The sequence below is a fragment of the Rhamphochromis sp. 'chilingali' genome (assembly GCF_963969265.1).
Source record: "Rhamphochromis sp. 'chilingali' genome assembly, chromosome: 16".
Lineage (NCBI taxonomy): Eukaryota > Metazoa > Chordata > Actinopteri > Cichliformes > Cichlidae > Rhamphochromis > Rhamphochromis sp. 'chilingali'.
This window is the reverse complement of record NC_137943.1, coordinates 12,666,337-12,692,624: the sequence shown is the minus strand read 5'-3', so window position 1 is coordinate 12,692,624 and position 26,288 is coordinate 12,666,337. Positions and strand designations below refer to the sequence as shown.

General features: G+C 39.6%; 3 protein-coding genes across 3 annotated transcripts; 2 read left to right on the top strand and 1 right to left on the bottom strand.

Moving 5' to 3' along the window:
* Positions 1–6,995: 6,995 nt before the first annotated feature.
* rps28 (ribosomal protein S28) lies at positions 6,996–10,408 on the bottom strand. The gene is made up of 4 exons (XM_080907729.1): positions 10,298–10,408; positions 9,944–9,991; positions 7,816–7,938; positions 6,996–7,115 (listed from the first exon to the last, which is right to left on the bottom strand). Exons 1-3 carry the CDS (start codon positions 10,334–10,336, stop codon positions 7,816–7,818), a joined length of 210 nt encoding a protein of 69 aa, XP_080763855.1. The 5' UTR covers positions 10,337–10,408; the 3' UTR covers positions 6,996–7,115.
* Positions 10,409–11,511: 1,103 nt separating this feature from the next.
* Positions 11,512–15,108, top strand: LOC308383382 (potassium voltage-gated channel subfamily V member 2; the record flags this gene model as incomplete). The annotated part of the gene is made up of 4 exons (XM_080861307.1): positions 11,512–12,038; positions 12,137–12,770; positions 13,325–13,450; positions 14,791–15,108. 4 exons carry the CDS (start codon positions 11,512–11,514, stop codon positions 15,106–15,108), a joined length of 1,605 nt encoding a protein of 534 aa, XP_080717433.1.
* A 4,497-nt stretch (positions 15,109–19,605) lies between these two features.
* On the top strand, positions 19,606–20,650 carry insl3 (insulin-like 3 (Leydig cell)). The gene is made up of 2 exons (XM_080861329.1): positions 19,606–19,847; positions 20,017–20,650. The coding sequence occupies exons 1-2, from the start codon at positions 19,655–19,657 to the stop codon at positions 20,211–20,213; spliced, it is 390 nt and encodes a 129-aa protein (XP_080717455.1). The 5' UTR covers positions 19,606–19,654; the 3' UTR covers positions 20,214–20,650.
* Positions 20,651–26,288: the final 5,638 nt, after the last annotated feature.

Here is a 26,288-nt window from a genome sequence, read left to right as displayed (position 1 = left end):
TTTATTAAAGCACAGATTTTATGTGGAGTGAGATCAAAAACCTAATCAGTTCATTTCTATATATTCCTTTAACAGTGTGTACATACCAAGGAATATACAAGATGCTCTGAAAATATAAGCCACGGGAGAACAAAAAGAGTTTACGTGAATTCCTAACTAAATGCTGCAGCTGGAAATAAATAGAAACACATATCTATATTGGCTTGGGATTGTGCAGAAATGAGGCTGCGGGCTTTGAATGATCTCTCCAGAACCCGTCTTTTACATTTTATGGACTTAAACCGCAAATCTCTCTGGCTGTTTAGTCTCCTTGGGGTTTCAGAGGATGCAGCTTTGTTCCTTGTTTGTCCCCAAAATGAGCCCCTTGGTGTGTACCCCAGTTACCGAGCCTGATTCCCATGAACTAATCGGCCTCTTATGAAACATTCACGCACGCACACTGAGTTCACCACGGCGTAAGAAGCACTTTGGGTCACAGGGTGTAGGTCGCTAATCACAATGATACTAATTCACTTCTCAATTAATTCTAATCAACAGGAGTGGAGGTGGAAGAGACTCTTGAACTGAAGTGGGATCTGACTGTGAATGAGGCTTTTTGTGGGATAGCTGAGGGTACTGGCAGACAACCTCCCCAGCGTTAAGCAGCTGGTGGTTTGCAGAAGAAAGAGAAGGAAAGTAGGCTTGTGTTACAGAGTGTTATTGCTAAATAGTGGAGGCTCTGACCCATGAGTGTGTCCGAGCAGATGTGCACTCTTTAGCACTGACATTTCTGCAGGAATCGTGCTCTTATGTCTCTTATTCCTGCTGCGAAAATGACAATACGCTAAATTTGTTTGCAGTGAAACCGCCCACCTCCTGTGAGAAGACAGTGTCTTTCTCAGGAAATGCACCACTTGAACCACTTCAAGATTTATAAGATTCCACATTGAGTGCATGACCTCTGACCATCTGCTGAATCCCCATTAAAACCCAGAGTGACTGCCTTGATCCGCGTTAATCCAAATCCAGAATCCTAATTGGAACTGTGGCACCAGAAAGCAGTTCAGGCCTTGCTTTTTTCCCTGTGTTTTCACAAGTAACGGTGCAAATCAGAGCTATTCTTCTCAGCAGTGCAGGAATGGAATTAAAAGAAGCAGTAATAATAATAATAATGCATAAACAACAGTTTTAGCCAGTATGTTATTTTGTGTGTTTTTTTCTTTATTGTGGTAAATAAAAATTTTTTTGTTTTTTCACCTGGGCTGAAAGTTGGTACATAATCTTTTCTACACATAATAGAAGGAAGATCATTCACCTGAGTTCAGATAGACAGAGAGAGTAACATCCAATTGAAAATTTGGTAAAAATTTTTTGTTTTAAACTTGGATTTTAGCACGGCAACTTCCATTAAAGCGTGGGTGCTGGGTGTGTCAGCAGCTTGGGCATTTACAGCCATATTTTGATTTTCTGTGGCTCTACAAACCCATGTAATAAATGCAAAAATCTTTCAGGAATGTAATATAAACCCTAAATGCAACACCACTAGAACTTAACTCTTCAGTGACCTCTGTAAAGTTTTAGCATGTGCCATCGACTGCATATTGTGCGTGCATTCAAACTGTCATAATATGTCTCTTTCTGTATTTTAGAGAGCACATCTAACCCAGATAACATTTGTTTAAGCCCGCTGGCCACTGTGGTATGTACTGTACATGACGCTACAATAACAAGCAGTGATGAGCAGCATATTGATTCATTTCTTTACCTACAAGCTGTGATCCATATGAAGAAATATTACAGCGATGTGGAGAGTGAGTGCTTACTGAACCCGACTGTACTTTTAAATCCCCCAAAGTCGTATAGCAGGGCCATAAGATGAGCCAGATCACATCACCCCACACAGACATTTTCACGTCTGGAATAATACATGATACCGTGCCAGTACTGAAGTTTTTCCAGCAGTTATGGAGCCAGAACACAAAGCCTTGTTGTTACAGTGTTTACTTAAAACCCTGTGCTACAGAGCTTCAAAACAGTGTTTTTTTTCATTACCGTCCCTCCACAACAGGCTTTTTATCAGACGCCAAGAATCTTTGCATAAGTCATGCACACTGTGTGTGTGTGTGTGGGAGTGGGGGCTGCTTTATAAAATAAATAAATAAATGAGTGAATGTATTCTGTTTCTGACCTTCACACAAGGAAGCTGTCCCCCCCTCTTTGCACTTTAGCTTACATAAAAGCAAATCAAGCATGTCCAAACTGTGTTTTGTATTTTATCACCCAGCTGCCTTCTTGTGCTTATATATTTCTTTTTTCTGTGGCATGCTGTTCATGGTCACATGGTTATATGTGCATTTCTTTCTGTCTGTATTCAGAGTTATAGTTCAGGCAAGGTCTTACGTGTTATTTCAGAACGATGTACTGTTTGTTTTTTTTGTCCACAGTTGTGAATGAAAACCTGTGTGATTTTGCAAACTGATAAACTGATAAACAGAATCAGCATGTTCTGAGTGAAAGATGCACTGTGCATGCTTAAAAGTTTTTAATCTTTTTTTTTTTTTTTTTTAGCATTTCCCTCTTATAAAGATTCTCGTTGACACTGAATGTGAAAATCTGGCTAAGTGGACCAACCTCATTTTCCACAAATTAAAGGCAGGAAATAAGGATAACCGTTTCAAATGCAGAGTGTACTACAGTTCAGTAATCAGCAGGGATGGAGGGGAACAGGGAGGGTGCCAAAGAACTAGATACCAGCAGAGGGACTGAAAGAGAGGGGCAGGAAATGACTTCTAGTTACCTCTGGGGTTATTGTCTTCTGGGCCTATGTGTCCTATGTGTCCTATGGGCCCCATTTGTAAATTTCATGGCCTTGACCCAGGTCGTGGTTGGATTCAGAGTGTGTACATCGGTGGCCTGTCTCTCCTTGTAGGTTCCATCACACCCCCTTTGGCCTTCCTGTTACCCTGCATGAGAAACAAAGCCCAAAGCCTTTAGCCAGGTTCCCTTATTTTCAGCGAGTCCCCTTCTAATATTTGTAAGAACGTTATCATGAAGGCATTCAAATAATACCTTTATACATACTATACTATTCTCAATGTATTTCTTGAGACCTTAAAGAACATACTGGTACAGAGGAAAGTATATGATGCTTTAAAAGAAGCCACAATAGCATTTGCTTTATTGATGGCTATATAACTAAGTACAAACAATTTAATAATGAACTATATGACTATAAACATTTTTACCTTTAGTTTGATACTTTTTGATGATACTAAAGTTGTATTTTGATCAAGCAGAATAGGAAACACTGTACTTTCGTGTTGTAGAAGATGCACTGTTAAACCCTTTTTATACTTACTGATACATTTAGCAACATTATTATTCATTGGGAGTTTTGGTTTAGGTCGTCTGCAGATCCACACACACACACCTTTCAGCTCTGTTGTCCTCGCCACCAACTCCAAAGCACACCAACAGCGCTACAGTAGCTGCACTTCTACAAGTCACAATGTCCTTGATTTCTTCCTGGTTTCTCTGGAACCGTGTTAAAGATCTGAGACAAACAGACTTGTTGTCTCAGACTGCTGATGTTTTCTCCTGGCTGGGTTAGACCTTGGTGGCATGCAGGCAAACAAGTAGAGACCGTGGGATGGATTTTCTTCTAACCTGCTGTATTTCTGCTTCAAAAAAAGAGTGGAAACAAGGACCGGTGGGAGATACGGGAGCGATAAGGAAGAGGTGGTAAACACATGCCAACTGAAGTTCTTGAAGGGTTGTTGACGCAGAGGGTTGGAGAGGGGCAGAATGACAGTGACGTAGGGGCCAAGGTGACAGCAAGTTGTTTTCGTGCATGGAGCTGCCGAAGACTGAAAACATAAACAGAGTAGGACTCTCTCCTCTTCCTTATGGACTACGTCTGTTGTTCCAGAGAACGCTGATTTTGAAGCGTTTGTGAGTAACAGTCAGCTACAAGCTGGAGTGTGTTTTCTGATTTGCAGGTAAAGCTCATTTGGGTAAATAACCACTTTAGGATAAATGGGGTTTATCAGGATTCATGTCTGAAGGTTGAAAAGAGACAAAGCAGTTTGTCTCTTCTCTCCTCTGTCCCTCACCTCTCTCACCGTGTTATTTTGTCTCCTTCAGGTTCTCCTGGAAAAGCCGTCAAGTGCCAGCACGCTCTCCCTTTACCCTGGCAGCTGAATAGATTCCAGGTATTAATTTGTGGCTTGGTGTCAAATTTCCTCTCTGGTTCCGCATATACTACACGCTGATCCTTTCTTGTAGAAGTCACAGATATTGTCTCAATCGTTTTAGAACTCAAACCGTTCAGTTTCACTAGCCACACTCAAGCCTGATTACTGACAAACCTGCTTAATCTAGAAACTACTTAAAGAGAAGGTATCTGACGAAGTGAAGCACTAAAAGATCTCAAAAAAGCAACACATTGTGCCTCGATCTAAAGAAACAGCTGAGAAATAAAGTCGCTGACATCTCTCAGAATGGAAAGGGGTTACAAAGTAATTTCTAAGGTGTTAGGACATCACTGAAGCACAGTCAGACCTATTATTCACAACTGGAGGAAGCTGAAATTACTCCAAGAACATATTGATAACTCATCCAGGATGTCAGAAAAGAACCCAGAATGTAATCTGAAGACATGCAGGCCTATTTGCCACAGTTAAGGTCAGAGTTTATGATTCAACAATAAGAAAGAGAGACTGGGCAAAAGTGGCACCCATAGGAGAGTTCAAGGATAAAACCACTGCTGACCAAACGCCCCCCCACAAAGGCTCGTCTCACATCTTGATGATCCCAGAGGCTTTTGGGAAAATATTTGTCGACTGACAACACAAAAGCTGAACTTTTTGGAAAGTTTGAATTCTGTTATATCTGCATAAAAGTAACACAGCATTTCATGAAGCACATCATACCAGCAGTCGAACATGGTGGTGAGGATGTGATGGGCTGGGACTGCTTTGCTGCTTCACTTGGACAATTTGCCTTAACTGATGGAACCATGAATTCTGTTCCCTACTAGAAAATCCTGAAGGAGGATGTCCGACCATCTGTTCATGCCCTGAAACTCAAGTATGCCTGGATTATAGGCTACCACAGAACAATGATCAGAAACACACCAGCAAGTCCACCTCTGAATGGCTAAAAACCAAAATGAAGGTTTCGGTGTGGCCTAGTAAAAGTCTGAACTTAAATCAAAGATTAAGATGCTTTGGCCTGACCTTAAACAGATCGTTCATGCTCAAAAACTCTTCAGTGTGTCTGATTTAATTATTTCTGGAAAGAATAGTGGGCCAAAATTCCTCCACATGGGATATGAAAGACCCATTGTCAGTTAAAAGAAGTGCTTGATTGCAGTTCTTGCTGCTACGGTTGGCACAAACATGTCAGTGTGACGAATGTGCATAAAACTATGAAATCATGAAGGGGGTAAATACTTTTTCACTGCACTGTATGTCTGAAAAAGGCACCCAAGTGTTTAAGTTGAACTCAGCTTTGCACACAACCTGTCTGTAAAACAGGCCAAGGTAAAATAGGAGATCATTAAACCTACAGTGTACATAACTCAAACTGACCTCCTTTCCTGTTTAAACAACCGCAGAGATCCTTCAGGAACCCCAAGCTGGAATTTAGCCAGATACCTTTGCAGAGTATTAATTTACAGACTGCTCAGTATTCCTCTGATGTATTTCCTGACATTTACACATCGTTAGTTCAGAGGTAACTGACCTTAAAGTTCTTTAGACCTCAACATTTAAACATAGCCACGCTAAACCTGGATCACCAGCATTCATGATGACCAGATTTCACTTCTAATGCTGCAGAACAGCAAGTAGATCTGGAGGGGAAAGCATTACTATAGCTGTGTGAACTAGTACATCCTCAGCTTTTATCTTAAATAATTTGAGAAAACGGGTCACATATGTTTTGAACAATTTGAATCTGTCTGTACTTTGTTCATTAGCTATACAAGCTACACGGCTTTGGAGTGGTGCTCAAAGTGGGGAGCAGTTGCAGTTATAAATATAAAATAAAACTAATGTGGATAAATATGATTTTTGGTGGAAAATAAACAAATTCTAATGATTTTTAATGATACAAATTGTGTTGTGCAGATGTTTTTCAGCTTGTCCCATTATTATTAGTTTATGATGGAGAAACAACACTGCTGGAAATGAACGGTGGCATGAATGTTTAAGTTAGTTTAAAGGAGAGAGCTTGGCCTGTAAATAGTCTTCACTTGCTTACATGCAGTCGATTGTGTTGTACCTGAAATGGAGGTCAATTCCGTTAGCTTTTAAAACTCAGACACTGCCCCCTGCTGGACGGAACGTAAACTGCACAAGGTGAAATAATGGCGTGCCCGCTAAATTTGTGGAAATTCCTTAATTTTCATACACAACAGTGCAACAGAAAACAGCTATATTAGCCTTGTAATGTTTGCTATTTAAAAATAAATCTACTTATCTGTGTCTGGGAAAAAGTAATTATAGAATTATTTACAGGAGCTGGAGGTCAAGAGGCGAGATGGTTTGGACACGTACACAGGAGTGAAGGTAGATATACTTGACAATTGATGTTCATGGGCATGATAAAGGACATGCAGGGAGTTTGTATGACAGACGCGGATGTTAGGGACAGGGTGAGATTGTGGTAGATTTTTCCATTTAATGACCTCTAAAGGAAACAGTTGAAAGAACTAACATCCATTTACTCTGAAAGAGTAGTTTAAAACTAGTCTATTTTAATACTTTTGAACTGTAATGGAATGATAGACTTGAGAAGTTGACACTTCAGAGTAACTAAATGTATAGAAGTATTGGATTATTTACCTTAATTCACATTCAGCGTACAAGAATTTGACAGCCACCCCTCACCTACTATTAATGCATCAATAATGAGCTATTACTTGTCTCATGCAAGTTTATCATGGCAGGCTAATGTTCCAGTTTATTGAATTAAAAAAATCACTTAGTATAAAAGAAAGAAGACTTCAAGGATAATTTTCAACTCAAATTTATTTCAAAACATCTGAACAAGTGGCGGGTAGTCCACTGAAAAAGACTGCATCCTGCTGTAGTTGATGCTCCACAGTGTTGGATTGGCAGCTTCAGCGGGCACTGTGAAGACAGAGCAAGTGAGAAAGGTTTAAGCCTGTGTTTAAGTCTTATACATTCCCAAATTTGGAACACTGATACGCTCTGAATTGAGCAGCATTAGACATGAGCAGCCTATCGGGAGGACTGAAGGAAGAATTCAAACATCAACCCCTGACCACCATGGGACATATTCCCTACACACTGAAAACAGGCAACCTTTGTGCAGCTCTGTTACACTTTAACTAGATAAGAGCTTCTGACCAGTGGCCAAGATGCAATTATGATCTAATACCGCAGATATTTGAATTGAGAACTTAGAACATTAGGTTGAGTTTAAGACTCGTTATGGACATTTCAAAGCCAAAAACAGATCGAACCGCAATATGATTTACTGCAAGCCATTTTTAATGTTTTTTTCTAACCTTATAAGGTTATATAAGGAATATAAATATTCCCATAGTGCATGTTAGTACTATGGGAATATTTTTTACTTCTTGTTAACTATAATACAACGGCAAACATTGTCATCACCTCCCCCGCAGTGTTTTATTATCATAAACTGTTCTTGGTTCACTAAGTTTTTAATAACAGTAACGTTCAGCATCATCAAAGTATCTAAGGTCAAATGCATATTATCCATCAGCACTCTCACTGTGGGCTTCACCAATGCTGACAGTTTAATGACTCAAAACACTGATCACCTGAGGTTATATCGTCTCACCTATCGCAGCCTCCTGGCTTCTCTTTCAGACTCCAGGAGTGTCAGCACATCTCCCTCTCTGACTGGGCCCTTCACGTTCCTGATAATTGAGCGGTTGCTGTCGTCCATGAACTCGACACGGACCTGGTGGGAAACGGGAGTGCCCAAAACTTAAACATTAAAATGACTCTACAGCAGACACATTTTTCTGTTTAAATTAATGATGTACCACTTAAAGAGGGTTTTGTTCAAATGTTTACAGACAGCCTATATGGATTTTTCCTCATTTTGTTTTTGTTATGCATTCCTTTCTGTGGCAAAGGAGCAAAGCAGTTGTAATTCAAAATATATATTTATTTGGAAAATTTTCAGCTGTTTAAATTATCCACTTAACATGGAAAATAAACCAATGGTCATGATAATCAATTTCAACAAGGAGTAACTGTGGGGTGATATAGCACAATATCTAAAAAATTATTCGGATGGCATTTTTTTCAAACGTTATTTTTTATAATCTGCTTAATCTTTGGGACCCCGACTCTGTTCCCTGCTGTTTCACTGTCAGAAAACAGTATCTGAGGATCTCACTCTGCAATGCTGTAAAAGCGATCAAGTGAACACCCAACAATCAAGTGAACACACATTTTAGTAATAAAGTACTCAGTTAGTGGGCAGCACAGTGTTACAGCAGTTTGAAGAATGGAAGTATAAACACATGTATGTTAACTTAACTATAGACCCTTTTCCCATTAGTACCTACACAGATTGACTTGGTAACGCTCTCATCCCGACACTGACCAGCGAATCGGTGGCATGCAGTCTGGTGATGCAACATTTTAGGACCTACCTGCTCAGATCGCTTTGTAACCCCGTTAGCAGGTAGCATGTAGTATGACCTAATGGAAAACCCCGAAAACCACTGAAAGTCAATCTGAGTAGGTACTAAGAAAAAAGGGGCTTAAGTTGGGTGTAGCTATGAATGTAACATAAATTGTCATCATTAGCCCAAGTAACCAGTACACCAAACAGCACACTAAATGACAACTGAGTTAAATGGCCTGCATCTGTATAGCGCTTTACTTAGTCCCTAAGGACTTAGTCCCCCTAAGGCAGGGGTGTCAAACTCAAATACACAGTGGGCCAAAATTCAAAACTGGAACAAGGTCGCGGGCTAACATTAATATTTATTGAAAAAAAAAAAAAAAATCTTCCTCCAGATTTAAGAATGAATCTTTTCTTATGGACTCAAACAAGTTTTGCTGAAAAACTGAATATGGAACAAGAAAAGCTTAATACTAAACAATATATATATATTAGCTGTATAATACCAGTAGGCCAGCTCTAATAATAATTTGGTATGGCTTGGCCCGCGGGCCAGAGTTTGATACCTATGCCCTAAGGCAAGCTACATTGTAGCCACAATGTAGCTTGCCATTCACACACTGGTGATGGCAAGAAAAAAAAAAAAAAAGCATTGATACATTTTAAAGATACATCTGGTTTCTCTATTAAACGTGGTTTCCAGTTAGGATCAATGGCTTGCTCGAGTATGTCATTAGTAGTTAAAATCCAGGTTAAAACTTTGTCCCTCCCAAAATAACCTGCCTCCTTTGTGGTAAAAGAAATCAGAGGAGTCATATTTTGTAGCTTAATCAGTTTTTCATCTTAAACTTCTGATAATAATTCAGCTTAGTTTCAGTTAGTTGGTAGAGCGAATCTGCCCAGTTTCAACGTTAGTGACTTCAGTTACAATACTATGGAGGATATTTATCAGGAGCAAAAAGTTAAGCTCAGATCAAGTTTTTGTTTTGTTTTTAAAGAAACAAAACCCCTGACTTACAGCTAAATCAATGTCCAAACTTCAAACAGCTGTCTCAATACCTCATACTTAATGTGTAAACAAATTATCTAAGACAACACGAAACTTGCATTTTTCATCCTAGCCCTTTTTAAGAGGTACAAAATATCGTTTGTTATTTTTTCCTTTGTTTAGAAATCTAGTTTTTAATTTCACATGAATTTACAGCCCTAGATTGTGTATATCCTTGGCAATAACTCAAAGTAAGCTTACACATATAAAAAGTAAATATTAATCGCAGATACTGGTTTGTGCCGGATAAAATTTGAGGTGTTAGCCAAACTAGCATACCTGTGTACATTGTCCCTGGGAACCGGTTCTCCCGAGAACCTTGGTGACCTGAAAATGAAAACACGAGCAACATGAACATCAAATCTCTAAATTCAATATAATACATATATATAATTTTTTAACGAACACAGAGAATAAAGAAAAGTGAGCATAAGTACTGCGGCAGCTAGCAGAGACTGTAGCATTGACAGGCCTCCATGATAGAAGCACGAGAGCCGAAGAGACGTTTGCTAACTACGACACAAAAAGTGGATTTAGCCTAACAATTTTGAGCCCATTTGAAACAATACTTATTGTTGTGGGCATTTAATCGCTTTGATACGATAATTTTCAGCGTTTTATAGATTTTCTTACTCTTGCAAGCTTGATGGGCTGCACGCGGCTGGCGTCCATGTTGTCAGGTTAGACCGGAAAGGAAGTCACGTGGTGCTCGGATGGCATATATGGCAACTGTAATCTTTTAGTTTATTAAAATTTTAAATTTTAAATTATTTTTTAATCAAATTACAAGTAACAGAATCTAAACTTACGAGTAATAACAACAATAACGAACTTTAATAAAAACTATTAGACATTCGTAGTTACCTTCTTTTCCGGTAGATTGGGAAATACCATTCGAAGCACCCATGGTGGAAACCTGGGCCAAACCATTATTCACAGAGTTTCCAAAACTATTTTAATGTGCAGAAACAGAGAAAGGAATTTGTCTCTGTGTAACTGTATCTCTTTTTTTGTGCGTACATACAGACAATTCAAATACTGAATTATTGGAGTGACTACAAATGCTTGTGATATCAGTCAAAAAACACAGCCTATTTATCCAAAGTCAGTATCAAAAAGGTTACTGATTCAGTACATTATTAAATAAATTCACTGTTATATAATCAATATTTTGTTTTTAGTTGGCTTGACTTAATATTGAAATGAATACTTTGTCAATTATACCAGTGAGTTATTGTAAAGAGAAACATATCAGTGATAAACAGTGATAAGGGTCTGTGCAGAATATACAGAAAACAAAGACAATTTTTATCAGTCATTATTAATTTTAATGTATTTTGACTTTAATTCTAAAATCAGGCTTGTTTAACTAGTTCAGCAATAGGTCAAAAAGGCCATAGCTGATAATTTGCGTAATCTACCTGAATATCCTGTGTAAAAGCTCTCTGTAGCCTTGTTAGCCATGCCATACTGTCGTGACACCACCCTCTCTGCTTTTCTTCCTCTCTCAGAAGTCAAAGCCTTAAATCACAACACTAATCCTTGTGAACAGTATTTTTAACTTGCGCTGGGACAGAAAGAACAGCAATAGGATTAGAGAATCAGTGAAGAGGCTGAAGCCCTAACTCATGCAGTTGATCTTCTTGCACAGTGACTCAAAAGTACCACAGCTCTTTCTTTGTCTTTATTTCAACCTGGAGGATTTTTTTTTCTTTTTTACCATGGTGATATTTTTGCTTGATATTGTAGATTTAAAGAAAAAACATATTATCATTTTTCTCCTGTGATTTGATTCAAACTTGGCATAAAACATTTTCCAGTGATTGGTCTTCTGAGCAGCTGTCGCAATGGAGAAGTGGAAAATTCTAAAAAAACGTCGCTCCAGTCTTTTTGCATCCGTAAAACGCGACTTGAGTTTCACGCAAAGCATCGAAGAAGAGGAGAGTGAATTCCCCTTTTCACAGGACAGCTCAGTAAAACCGTGGACATCAATGGACAACCTTGACGCTCCTGGTGCCAGAAAAGAGGTGAAAAAAGATGAGAAGAAGGATGCACCAAACCCCTGGCAATCAAACATTGTCAACCTAAATGTGGGCGGAAAGGTGTTTCACATCCCTAAACACTTGGTCCTCCGATACCCAAAGACCAGGATCGGAGTCCTTGCTCTGTGCAATGATCCAGTTAAGCGTCTGACGCTCTGTGACGATTATGATTTTCAGAACAACGAGTTCTTCTTTGACAGGGACCCCATGTTTTTCCATTACATATTTCACTTTTACTGCAGTAATGTTCTGTGGGTGATGGATGGCTTGTGTCCTGTCAACTTTGAGGAAGAGATCTCATTCTGGGGGCTCAAACTGAAGGATACTCCAAGGTGTGCTGTAGATATTTGATATGCAGTGTATCTATTGTGGCTTTGTCTGTGGATATTTAAAATGTAGCTATGGTAAAGCATTTGTCTGTCTTTCTCAGGTGCTGCCGCATTCTGTTTGAGGAGAAATTGGACGACATCAGAGAACACCTGAAGGTTAACCAGGAGCTCATAGATGAGATTAAACCTCACCATGATGACGAGGGCTACAAGACCATGTTTCTTGGAAACTTTCGTAAAGCCCTTTGGGACTTGATGGAGAATCCTTACTCCTCACTGTCAGCCAAAGCCTTTGCAGTGTTTTCCAGTCTCTTTGTGCTTATCTCTATCGTTGCCATGACTCTGAATACAGTCAAAGAACTTAGGCAGTACAAACTTGCAGGCAAAACCTACATGGAGTGGGTGGAGGTTAGTTCTATCCTTTTCTTCACGTTGGAGTACTTTCTGCGACTACTCACCACATCAAACATCAAGCATTTTGTGAAGAGCGCCCTCAACTTTGTCGATTTGGTAGCCGTCATGCCCTACTTCCTCCAGATCATTTTTGAGACTTTTGTATTAGACGCTGAAGACATCAGTGCTCAGGAGGATTTGAAGGCCATGTCAAGAGTCAGCAAAGTCAGCAAGGTGCTCAAAGTGGTCAAGCTCATGCGCATCTTCCGTATCTTGAAGCTTGCCCGTCACTCCACCGGCATGAGGGCTTTCGGCTTCACCATCCGCCAGTGCTCTGAGCAGGTATGAAGGGAATAATCAATAAACACAAATGCTGGTAACATTTGAAGGCCTTTGAATAACATGGCAACCTGCAAGGCAAAGAGACATAAGAGGAACAGGAGGTAGTTTTATGTGAAAGTCACCACTAGGAGAAGTAGATAAGATAAGATAAGATAAGAAGAGAAGAAGGTTATGATAGTTTTACAATAGGATATCACAATCGATCTAAATTTGCATATTTTATTTCTTGAAGAGAGTGACACTAGATGATTAGCTTATGATAAAGAACAAAATCCACCTACCAGCAGCTCTAAACTTCACTAATGTAACATAATATCACATTTATTCATTTAATTAACAAAAGACAGAACGGTTTCATTGCATATGATGTGTTTAAAACCCATTAATTGAACAAAGCTTGCACAGCCGAGTGCAGAAATGTCAGGAAGGCTTTATAGTAACATCTCAAACTGTCATATTACTGGATGCAAGCCCCTAAAATAGTATCTGCTTTATGACATAGTTTCATATAAACAAGCGCTGTCATTGACGTGCTCTGTTCTGTCGTGCTGCAGGTGTGCTGTCTGTTTCTGTTCATCACCATGGGCATCTTCACCTTCTCTGCTCTGATGCATTCTGTGGAGGTGGATCAGCCCGGGACACCGTTCAGCAGCATACCAGATGCCTGGTGGTGGGCTGCGGTGAGTACGGGACAAGCTCTACGTCCAGTAAAGTTCTATGGCTCTAATATGTTTGGGATGCTTGTTACAAATGCAGTATAACTAAAACATCAGATTTGGGTTTTTTTTGTGGCTTTTAGTGATTTCTATAAAAGTTTTAACACTCTGGGAATTATTTCTTCTTTTTAATGGCAGCTGTGATGATATTGTAAATTATTTTTGAAAATATTTTCAAGTCCAATTTTTAGGTCCAGCCACACTGATGATGTAACCCTACTTATAACACCACAGTTGCTCCACATCTTTTCATTATGAATGGGGCAATTAATGTTTTACAGCATTTAGAGCGTGTAGCCAGCTCTCACCGGCTGCCACTCAGCTTCTTCCGGATCAATTAACTCAGTTATGAAGCTTTGGTAAGCTCTTTCTCTTGACAGCGCTGAAGGGAAGCTCAGTTGGGGTGTGTCAGTATGATCAAGCAGTGCAGTGCATTTCGGGTGTCAGGGATTAGGTCTATCTGGATTTGTGCTGCCTGCTTAGTCAGACCAAGGCAGATTCACAGTACAGATCATGTTCCGTGCTATTTTTATGCCTTTAAAATGCAGTAAACACTGATTATATTCAAGAGCTCAAACACAGTCTTCTTTAGTGAATTAATGGTTGGCTAAATAATATTCTGAAATCGTCTCTCTTGCAGAAAAACCTACTAACTATAATAAATGTAGGATTTGCCTTTGTGTAATTCTTACCCCAAAGTATCTTCCATAATTGGTACTATATGTGAAACGAAGAGAAAGATGTGGAGTAACTCCAGGGTCACATAAACTTGATATAAATTATCTAGCCTATACAGATGTGGAGAGTGGCTACTGATGGCCGCCAAGCTGTCATATGGTTAAACAGTAACTTATGCAAATTTACTTTCAAGCTTCATATATAAATGATCAATATTTAGAGGTATGAATATCACACCATTTCTAGGAAGGTTCACATGGGTCACACTGTGTCACCAGCCTGGTACTCTGTGTGTCTTTCAGTATCATCTGAGGACATGGTTTTCATTTATCTGGTGGCAGCTGTGAATTTATATGTGTCTAATTCCCTCTAATGCTGCGTAATGCGTCTCATTTGTAGCCAGACAAAGTGATTGCATTCAAGAAATATAAAAAAAGCATTTTAATTACTCGATTCACAGAAAGTAATGGATACAAAGTGCATGAGGCCAGGTGAAAGGCAGGTACTGTGAGGATTAAACTGAAAACTTCTTCTGCTCTTCTCTTGATCCCTACTTAAATCTACACGAGAGAGCACTGGCTTTGAGTAATTTTATGGAAGCTGACGCTATTCCTTTTTTCCTATAGGTCAGCATCTCTACTGTGGGCTATGGAGATGTTGTCCCCATCTCCTACCTCGGCCGCTGTGTGGCATTCAGCTGTATCTCCTTTGGCATCATCCTTAACGGCATGCCCATCTCCATTCTGTTCAACAAGTTCTCCGACTACTATGCCAAACTGAAGGAGCAGGAATACAACTTTTCCAACACGGTGCGCACCTTCCAGCTCAAGAAACGTCTCAGGCGTAAGTTTGACAGCTGCTTCGAACCCCGGCCGGAGGACTCGGATGAGGAGATACACTATCGGCCCAGTGGCAGGCAATTTACCCCCGAGATTGAAGAATAAGAAAAGTTGCCTAGTTGTGACCTCAGTAACCCTAAATGGCCTTATCACCCTTGGGTATACAAAAGTAAAAGACTCCATCTGCCTCTAAGTCTCAGCCTATGTGATTGAATAAAAGCGATCTGATGGGGGAAAGCAGAAAGCTGAGACAAGCATTAAGCCTCAGCTTTGCAGTAGGTACTGTTTTCACACTATAGCGACAATTCCTCTGTCAAATGGACAAGATGCTCAGACTAGACAACTTGTTATGTGTTTCCACAAATAGCACACGTCTACAACTAATGCTCACTCAACAGAAATAGATGTTTGACACAAGGAGGTCAAACAGTGACATTATGAATGAAGCAAAACTTCCCTTATATCCTTTTGAAAAGACTACTGTCATTGAAAGTGCTATTAATGAACAGTTTTGAGTGACTACATAGTCTCTTACATTTTACTTTGATGCTCAGCAAAAAAGAAATTGTACCTTCAAGCTCTAACTAGTGCAACTTTTGGCCATTACCAGCATGTACCGCCACACATCATGGCGGCTTTAAGTCACCATTTACTTGACTGCAATAAAAACATTTTATTTATGTGTGCATCTCAGAACAACTATAACACCATCAATGGAAAGTTCTCACATTTGACACAATTTATGTTTCATCGAAGTGGCATACCTATCGAAAAAGCACTCCCTCTGTTTTTGTCCAGTCACTCAGTGTGGTCTTGAAGACACCCAAGTGGGGTGAGAGATATAGCAGCGGGTGTCAGTATACCGATCAGGAGCCTCAGTGTAATTTGGTTGTCAAGGATTAGTAGGATTTGTGCGTCTGTTTCCTACCTAGTCAGACAAGTGGAAAAGTCAATCAAGTACTGTGCTATTTTGGTGACAGAAGGAATCTGATCAGGTGTGCGCAGACAGGACGTATTTAAATACTTACAAGCTATATTTAATAGACGTACAATAGAGGCCTCCAGCGTAGTGATTTTTCACTCCTACTAACACATGGGCAGTGATGCCTATATCTGTCATCCAACAGCTCAGAATTTGTCGCGATCCCTGCGGCGAGAGAGAATTGAGCTTTCCGTTCTTGACCAGGAGATGTCAGGATCAATCATGGTCTAAGCCTTGTCGTCACACTGTGATGCTATGATTAGATCATAAACCCAAGTCTTGCCTTGGGCACCAGAAGACCAGCATTATAACATATTAAACAAACATACAAAAACTCTTCGCGGATACAGACACCACAGTTTTCTTGGCTCATCTGCTCGACACTGGTTTTAAATAAGAGGGACAGATAGAGGGGATTAGAGACAAGTTCTCTGGTCAGTCACGACAGATGCTGTGGGAGTTACACTCCATTTCCAACTGCAGGAATATTGTGTTGAGCCTCTGCTCATGAAAGACATCCTGAACATCCATTTTACAGCAGACTGTGACTTCATCCATTTGAATAATAATCAGAGACAATGACTCATTAGTGACTGATGTTTCCTTGTCATTAAGTTCTGTGCAAGTGCACTAATTAACGAGCGAACGATCAAATGTAGTGTCAGATGTGTCTAATTTACCCTCTGATCTGGGGTTAAAGTGGTCCGGAACGGTGGCACCTTCAGTTATTGAGTAATTATATCTGATAGGAAGTTTAATATAAAACACTGTCAAACAGTTCAGTTTTCATGCTCTGCAGTCTTTCTGGATGATTCTGATGCCACACACGGGTTCACCACATGATCCCGTCTGCACACGTCCTTTTTTCCGTCCCATCCCTGTCAATAAAGTTGTGTTTGTGGTACAGAAGAGGAGTGAGCATAAAAGGAATAACTTTTAATAAGTGGCAGGTAATTACAAATTCAACGTTTCAAAACAGCTCAACAGATTTAATGCACAAATTGTTCCTGTGCAATTTGGATCTCAACCTGTCTGCTAGCTAGAGGTATAGTGGCTGTATTTTTGATGAGTGATGGCAAAACATGTTAATGTGTATTAATTTTACTCTCAGAGCTGAAGAACAAAAGGAAGGTTTCTATGGCGACTGACATGATTTCATTTGGAAATTTAAAGATTGCATGTTATATCATTAATTTAAGATTTTTTTTAATCAGACACTGTTTCTGTGAATGATGTGTGGCTGAAGTTAGCAATTTCATGTTCTGAAATGTTTTTAAAAAATGAATTAAATGATAATAACCAAAGTTTATACTGGAAAGTAAGTGCAGGTTAAACAGGGTAGTTTGCAAGTGTTGTGGTTCAGTTTACAGTAAGGGAGAAACACGTGACTCAGTTAAGATAGAATTTTGCGACAGAGGTGGAAGTGTAGCTTTCAGGGGAGAAAGCTTATAAAACGTCATTTGTGTACAAAGTCAACAAATTTTTAGGCGATTTTTATCAGACTGGATGGTTACATTTTTATGATATTGCCTGAAAGAAACAACAGTTGGAGCAAGTTTCAATTTTGAAGATTAAGGTAAAAGAAGAAGGTCACATCACAATTACTTCATTACAATAAACGTATCTACGTATCCCCATTTAAAACTCAAAAACAAAAATGAGAAAGTCCATTTATTTGTCATTAAAAATTACTGTCTTTCAGCAGACCTCGCTTATGCAAAATTAGTTAATGTAAAAGAACCTTAAAGTCCGTATTTATTAGTGGACACCTGTCTTATCTTTCTGAGGAATGAAGCTATTACAGGATATAGGTACTGTTGGTTTTACTGTGCCGTCAGCATCAATTACACCTCAAGAGTATGGCTGTATCACATGACTCAGCCAGAAGGAGAGAAATCAGAAAATTTAGAAGGCTAACACATAGTAGTTGACAAGAAGAGGAAGCAATGGATGAACATCAAGAAGGAATCTGAGAAGCTTGAGAAATACCAAGGGCTGAGTTAGGAGTTAGAAAAAATGTGAGGGTGAAGGCAAAAGTGATCCTCATGTGTGTGTGTATCTATCTATCTATCTATCTATCTATCTATCTATCTATCTATCTATCTATCTATCTATCTATCTATCTATCTATCTATCTATCTATCTATCTATCTATCTATCTATCTATCTATCTATCTATCTATCTATCTATCTATCTATCTATCTATCTATCTATCTATATATATCTATATAGATATATATCTATATATATCTATATAGATAGATATATATATCTATATAGATATATCTATCTATCTATCTATCTATCTATCTATCTATCTATCTATCTATCTATCTATCTATCTATCTATATCTATATATATCTATATCTATATAGCTATATACACACACACACACACACACACATATATATATATATATATATATATATATTTATATATGGCATATGATAGATCGGCAAAAGAGAAAACAATGAGTTATCATAGGTTGCAGTAAAGCTTTGATTCCACTTTGGTGCAGTAGGCAGTGCCATGATGAGGTAAACATACTCAGCTTATTTGACATCTGCAAACTGACTGACATCTGTGTGTTCTGGGCTAAATGGTTGAAAATGTTAACACACAGCATCAACCTCAGCAAGAAATAAAGGGCAAGAATCTGTGAAGGCAAAAAAAAGAAGAAATAATCAAGGTGCTTTGCGCTGAGCACAGCAGCTGAGAATAACAAACAGGCCACTGCCTACCAGTGATATCATCCTTAGAGGTTAAAATGCTAATCATAGCCAGAAGTGCATTTTAGATGTTAAAGTGTCACCTTTCATATTGTTCATCTGTGCTGGAGATATGAAGCAGTCACCTCTGGTATGATTAAGCAACTACAGTATAGCCACAGGGTGACCATGTGTGTGAACAGTTGCGTCATAATCCTTGACATCTCCTTTTTCCGGTCACACTCTCTTCCGATTAGATCCCATCCTTCATGATGTGTTAAGATAAGATGCTAAAGGGACTCATAGTCAAGGAAAATATTTTAACCACAAGTCAGCACCAAACCCAGATTAGATTCTGCACAATGCAATATAAACAAACAACAGGAAAGTTGACTAAAAGCAGAAAAGCTAATCAAATATAAGCGCTGAGTCTTTGTTTAAATACACCGAAAGTGGACAGTGGCGGATGCCCATAAAAAACATGGTCAGAGGTTCAAATATAAAAGTCAGCGTATGTATATATGGATGCACTTCTTTCTATGTGTAAGTAACCACCAACCTTCAGACTGGGAAAGGACTTGCTCTTTCTCCCGAGCCAAAATAATACTCATAATGATAATAACACAATAATAATACTCATTAAAAAAAGAAAAGAAAAGAAAGAAAAGCAGCTTAACAACAGTAACTGCAGAAGTAGTGACTTGTTACTTCCACCCTGAAAAACAAGATCAGTGCCAGAGCAGATTTTTTATCTCACTGAGAGTTTCAGCCTTGAGATTCCACATCACTTTCATGCTGAGCTTTTGATCAGGACATGCTTTTCCCTCACCAAGGCTGAATGCAACTTTTGAACAACCTGTGGCCACTACATACACTCCCTATATAAACCCCCTCAAATTCCTCAGGTCACTCATTTTCTGCCTTTGCCAACCAACTGAGGAGCAGTAACACATCATACAATGCCGGCTGCTAGGTGTTTGGTGTCTCTCGTGGCGGTGCTAGTGGCTGCAGTGTGTGTGGCACATGCACAGGAGAGGATCAAGATATGTGGACGAGAGCTGATACGTCTGGCCGTCTCATCCTGCGGCAGCTCCCGGGCCAGGAGAAGCATCCTGGATTTAGGACTGGAAAAGAATCAATACGCTCCTCTCTGTAAGTACTTAAACAATCTTTTATTTGTGTTTTCATGACATATATGAAAGGTAAACAGGGAAAGACGTACTCTTGCTTCTTGACATCAAAAGTTTGCAAGATTTTTTGGGGATGAAGCTGCACGTTTACAGTGATCTCTCTAAATCCCAGATGTGTTGCCTCTGCACAGGGGAGCAGATCTCCTCCACAGAAGAGTACCTGACTTCAGGGACTGTACGCACGGCTTCGAGGGCAGATGGAGAAAAGGACGCCGTCTCCTTGGCTCCTCACCTTCTGTCATCACGGATCAGGCGAACCGCTGGAAAAATATCTGATATTTGCTGTGAGAAAGGATGTAGCATGAAGGAGCTGATACAGTTTTGCTAAATGAAGCCGGTGGCATATCAGAACGAGTTAAGTGATTATCTTCAGAGTTTTGCTGGGTTTTCTTTTAGTGATCCTGAATGTACTTGGTGATATTTATCTATGACATTTAACAGTATCAAAGATAAAACTGGAGTGCACACAGGATTTTGTTATTTGATTTATTGTTTTTATCAATGTAAATATAGTATATTAACTGAACCGATATTACTGGACAGTCAGTCCATAAGAAATCACAAAAGTCCCAGAATCAAACCCTTATTTTCTCAGACCTAACAAAGATGACAATAAATATTACTCCCAATGAAGTGAAGGTTTCAGTTACTGCTTGTGTCCTATACACTAATCTGCATCAACTGACCCAAATCTTAGACAATTATGATAAGTAAACAAATGCAAAGCATACAAAAAACTTCAGATGCCAGAGAACCATTTTAACACTTGAGCTGTTTTTCTGCTGTATATGCATACTGGTATATATTAAGATCCATGTAAGTTTTGTTGTGAGCGCAGTTTACTGGTGCCAAAGGAGCTAAATCGGATTGAGGCTATTGGCCTAGCCATTGAGCTATTTAACAGAAATAATCTTTGTAACCCGGCCTGTGCCTCACACCGAGGAGTGTATAATTCTCTCAACAGATAATCAAATGTGCCGCTGATTAGCTGCCACTCTATACTGCAGCCTGCGCCGAATGACTCCTAATAGCAAATGAAATCAGCCTACAGTGACTGATTGGTTAATTTGTTTTAATTGAGGGAAGAATGGATTGTGCTGTACGTACGATTTGTTTTTGCGTAATTGGTTTTATTTGCTGTGTTATCAGACAAAGCGCGCAAAGATGAATGCTAAAATTAGATCAACTTGTTAGCAGATTATATTGTTAGAAAGGTTTTAACTGCAGATAATCAGAGAATACAGCACACTAATAATGCCTGTAACAATTGGCTTAATCCATCAAACAATAAGGAAATTAAATTAGAAATTTTGGGTTCAAACTGATGGCATGCATTCAAGATTTGTCAGCCATCATACTACAGTATTAGTAGTATGATGGCCCATGCTTAGAGTAATGTGCAAAAGTCTTGAGCCACCCATCATTTCTTTATATTTTTCTTAGAATTGACCAGACTCAAGCAATAGTTCTCCAGATTTTTTGAAAGACTTTAAAAAAAAAAATCATTTTTAGTCCAGTCATTGTACCTGACCATTTGAAATGTTATTTTTAGGGTTTCTTTGTTGATTCTATGAAACATAACATAAGATAAAGTAGCATTTTTGTACCAACGAGGTGATTCCTGAAGAGCTATTAGGTGAAAACTTTGCATATTTCAGTGTGGTGTGCAGTGTGATAGGCATGAAAAACTATCTGCAGAATATGATTAGTATCTGAAAGTAGTAGTAGTAGTAGTAGTATTTATTTATTGTCATTGTCAAGAACAATGAAATTGCGTTTGGGGCTTCCATACAACCCAAAAAAAGAAGAAAATAATAAATACCCCTTAAAACCCAAGTGTACATATTTAACCCAGTGTGACTCCAATGCAATAAGACAATCCTTAGCAATAATGTTCGTAGAAATTCAGACAAAGACCTGAGAAACATGACAAAATACAACAATGCAACCCATTCAATATTATTGTACTGTGAGATATGATATCAGATATGATAGTTGTCTATTTAAGAAAGAGGGGGGGGGGGGGGGGGGGGGGGGCAGGAGGGGGAAGAGAATAAAGATATGATGCACCAATGCAGACCAGTTCATTGCTATTAAGAAGTTGGATATGGTTATTGTCCGTGAGAGGGGGGCAGAGAGTTCAGGAGCCTCACAGCCTGTGGATACAGGCTGTTGGCCAGTCTGGATGTTCTGGCCTGTATAGACCTGTACCTTCTCCCTGAGGGCAGCAGATGGAAAAGGTGGCGCGCAGGGTGATGTTGGTCCCGCAGGATACTGTGCACCCTCCTCAGACAGCGAGTGGGGAAGATATTACTGATCTCTGGCAGACTTGTTCCAATAATTCTGCCAGCTTCCTTCACCACCCGCTGGAGTGCTTGCTGATCGGCCTTGGTGCAGCTGGGGAAAGTGATGTCCTTAAGAAGCAGAAAAAAAAATCCAGCAAAGACCTGACACAGGACCCATGTATCCCCACCCTTCAGTTGATCATCGACTGTTCACCGAAGCCTTATCAGAGACAGAATAATGAAGTTAAATTAGAAATTGTGGGTTCAAATCTTCAACAATAAATATGGAAGAGGCCAGGATAAACACAGTGTCTGCTGTCTGCAGTGTTTTGGAGCTGCATTTCAGTTAGTGGAATCTGGGATCTCATCAAACTTGAGTTGCGGTCAGATTTTGATCTGTCATGCAGACCCATCATATGACAACAATTTTATTTTTCAGTATGACTATAACCCCAAACACACTGCCAATGCAGTGAAAGAATCCCTGCATAGAAAAACACACAGTGGATCGCTATCAGTCATGGACTGGCCTCCCCAGAGCACGCACCTCAACATTATTTATAAATACAGAGAACAGAAAAAAAGCCACTCGACATCCAAAGAAGAGCATTGAATGTCAGATTAGAGAACTAAGAGAGATTGTGTTGAAGAATAAATGTCAATTCTCACATTGAAGCTTGTTAGAACTATACAAACACCTATTGTGCATTTTCCAATCAAATTATAAAGAAATAAGGGATGGCTCAAGACCTTTGCACAGCACCATATGTATATAAAAAGGGTATGAAAGGACAAAAACTACCAAACAAACACTACAGTCACCCTTCATCTTTTCCCCCCATTCACTCACATATAATTTTATGCTAATTATAAGATAATTCCAAAAAACATTCTCCTACACCCACAGATTCATTGCTGTTAGTCACCATAACTTGCATAAAAGAAGTGTACAAGCATAATTCAGCTTGTACAATATTACTAATATTTGCTGTCCTGCAAAGACGGGGAGAAAAGCATAGTCGCAGTTTTATAGTTGCCCCACAGTAGGTCATGGAAATTATGAAGTAAAATTATTCCTAATTCAATTTAAGAAGAACACATGTGAACTAAAATAAAACGATTTCATGAAAGGTTTGATGCAGTGTCTCATGCTAACCAGCAGAGAGTGACAGATATCAGATTTTATGCGAGGTGCTACACTGCTATCTCCCACCTGACACCCATCCATCGCTCTGTGCATGAGCTGGTTAATTCTGTCAGGTTAAGGGTGTCGCGTTTTTGTTTTTGTATCCATCCCATTCTTTTCTCGTGTATTTCAGCCACATTTCCTGCTGCGATGATCAGCCTCTCGCAGCTCATTATCGTAAAATGCTCAATCACCTCGAGTGATCCTTTATCTCCTTGTGACAAGAGGGAAAATGTGATCAGAGGACACTTCTAGGCCTGAACCCGTCCTTATGCAGTGCCAACATGAGATGACAAACGCACGGCTGCAGGGGGGCCCCTCTGGTGGGCTTCTCTCCATGCCTGTTTTGTCAACTGAGAAGCTGCTAAACCAAATATGGAAAATGAAATCAGAGCCTTTATCTCTCCTTCTGCCTTTCTATCTCTTTGTGTCTAGTTTCAGTGAGCGGGTAAAGCAGCAGGGCAGAATAGCACCTTTGCTGAGTGCCAGCAGAGCAGCTACACGGCTCACACATGAGCACACAAACGCACACACATACACGTCAGGCAAGAGTGTGCGCGTGTGTGTGTGGACTTGTGGGTGTCAATTTGCATGTAAATGAAATGGCTCTCAGTGCTCTTGTTTCCAACAGTAAAAGTGTCAAGGCTAAGGATGCCATACTTTGTGAATGTGTGTGTGTGTAGAGGTTTCATGTTTTCATGTGTCGGTGTTTGCATATGTCTATGTGCTCTGCATAATCTGTGTGGGCGTACGAGACCGGGAAACCCATTTGAAGTCCGTGGCTGTGCTTGTTTTTTAAAGCGTGTTGGTTTTTTTTGTTTTTTTTACCAATGTGCATGTGGTTTGTGCAGGTTTGTGACCAGCGAGCACACGTGGGTGTGCAGAGGGGAGCAGAAGTCAGGACAATGACTGACATGTCTGTTTTTGTGAGTCCTTTATTGTTAGAGCTCCAAGCCGTGCTTTTACGCAACATAAGCTGTCAGACGTTGTGTCAAAGAAATCCTCTGTGACAGGCTGTGCGTCTTGATTCACACGGCAAACCTGAAGATGAGGTTTACTCCGAGATTGTCATATTCCCCCTTTTATGGCATAGATCTGCTCTGCTCTCCTCCAGATCGTGGAAATGGTGTGAATGATTGATCCTGTTCTCAAAGATCTCAGATTTTATTTTAATGGATCTTCTGCATATGTCTGTGCTAATAACAATGCTAATATTAGTGCTTTTGGGAACTTTTCTGAATGCTGCTAATAATATCTCAATAACTCAGGTTTTCCCATCAAATTCCAATTATTCCAATCTTAACTTTGCTGATAATTCTGTGTTTTTGAGGGTATTCTTTCAAAAGCCAGAATACTTCCTACTAATCCAATCTTAATGGAGGGTAGAGAAATTTAGTCTGTTCCTTATGCAGTCTTACACAGTTATATGATAGCAGAGCTGGTGAGGGTTAAAACAAATTGCTTGTTTTGCATTGCAAGTTGTAAACTGTAAGTCCAGTAATATGTTAAAATATGCTCAGCATCCAGTTCATTAGGTACACCTACTGGGTGGGATCCCCTTCAGAAAAGCCTTTTTTTCTTGATGGCATTGATTCAACGAGGTGCTGGAAACATTCCTCTGAGATTTTAGTCCATGTTGACATGATAGCATCACACAGTTGCTGCAGATTTGACGGCTGCAAGGCTACAATGTCAATCTCCCAATGCTCTCAAAGATGCTCCATTGGAGTGAGGCCTGATGAGGCCTTTTCTTTTGATCTTTTTCACACTATCTTCTATAAACCCTAGAGATGGTTGTGTACGAAAATCCAACAGTTTCTGAAATACTCAGACCAGCCCTTCTAGCATTTACCTAGTCACTTAAATCAGCTGTCGTCTCGATCATGTCGACATGCCTAAATGCACTGAGTTGCTGTCATGTGACTGGGTGACTAGGCTTTCATGTCAACAAGCGGTTGAAAAGGTGCACCAGTGAAGTGGTTGGTGAGTGCATGTGTAACATAATACTTTAAATATGCAGACTGTGTCTTGAACCGGCAGAGCTTCTTACAGCTCCTCCCTTCTTCACAAAGGGTCACCACGGCAGGTAGCTCTGCATACTTAATTTGGCAGATTTTTTTTTTTTTTACATCAGATGGTCTTCCTTACACAAACCCCAAGGGACATATGTCTCCTCCTGGGCTCAAAAAAGGAATAATTCACTTTCTAGCAATTGTGCAAACCACTGCACCATGGAGCCAGACACAGATAACAGGAAACATTTCACTCTATCATATGACAGACACAAACACTGAACAAACTAACGAGATTTAACACAATAAGTTGTAACTTCTAATTATCTACATACCTTTTAAAAAAAGAAAAAGAAAAAAAAAAAACGAAAAGCAGCAAGCAGCAGGCACATGCAGCCAGAACAGATATGAGTAATGATATCGGACAAACTGGTGCTCTTTGTGCTGTGATAGAGAAAAACACTCCTCCCCTACTCCTGTTTTCTTCAATTTACACTGCAGAAACTTATTTATCACTCACTGTTCCACTGTTGTTCTGCATCCAGCTAGTTTTAAAACTAATTTAATGTTTGCTTTATTTAAGGTCAGCTCCAAAGCTTCACTTTAATCAAATCTGAAATCATTATGCGGTCATGAGGACTCTGTAAACCAATAAACACACCATCAACAGAGTGTACGCGGTCCTGAAAGTTCTAAAAAAAGATAAGACATCTTTCAGACCTATCCCTAGTTCATCTGCAGAAAACCATTTCCTAACATCATCCCATATACTGTGAAACTTTGTTATCCTTCCATCTGCTGCATCCACCATCTACTGCAAAATGATGGGTCTGTCTTCTCCTCTGCTCAGCAGCATTTAGATGGCCTGACCAGCAGTGACAGCTTCAAGAGCATTGTGCAATCAGACTGCTCCCATGGGA

Excerpts from the sequence above, each read along its gene's own strand:
- rps28 (XM_080907729.1), bottom strand. The coding sequence starts at position 10,336 with ATGGACGCCAGCCGCGTGCAGCCCATCAAGCTTGCAAGA. Across the intron at positions 9,992-10,297 it reads AGCCCATCAAGCTTGCAAGA|GTCACCAAGGTTCTCGGGAG; the intron begins GTAAGAAAATCT and ends TTTCATTTTCAG. Across the intron at positions 7,939-9,943 it reads CCCAGGGACAATGTACACAG|GTCCGTGTCGAGTTCATGGA; the intron begins GTATGCTAGTTT and ends GTTTCCCACCAG.
- insl3 (XM_080861329.1), top strand. The coding sequence starts at position 19,655 with ATGCCGGCTGCTAGGTGTTTGGTGTCTCTCGTGGCGGTGCTAGTGGCT. Across the intron at positions 19,848-20,016 it reads GAATCAATACGCTCCTCTCT|GGGAGCAGATCTCCTCCACA; the intron begins GTAAGTACTTAA and ends GCCTCTGCACAG.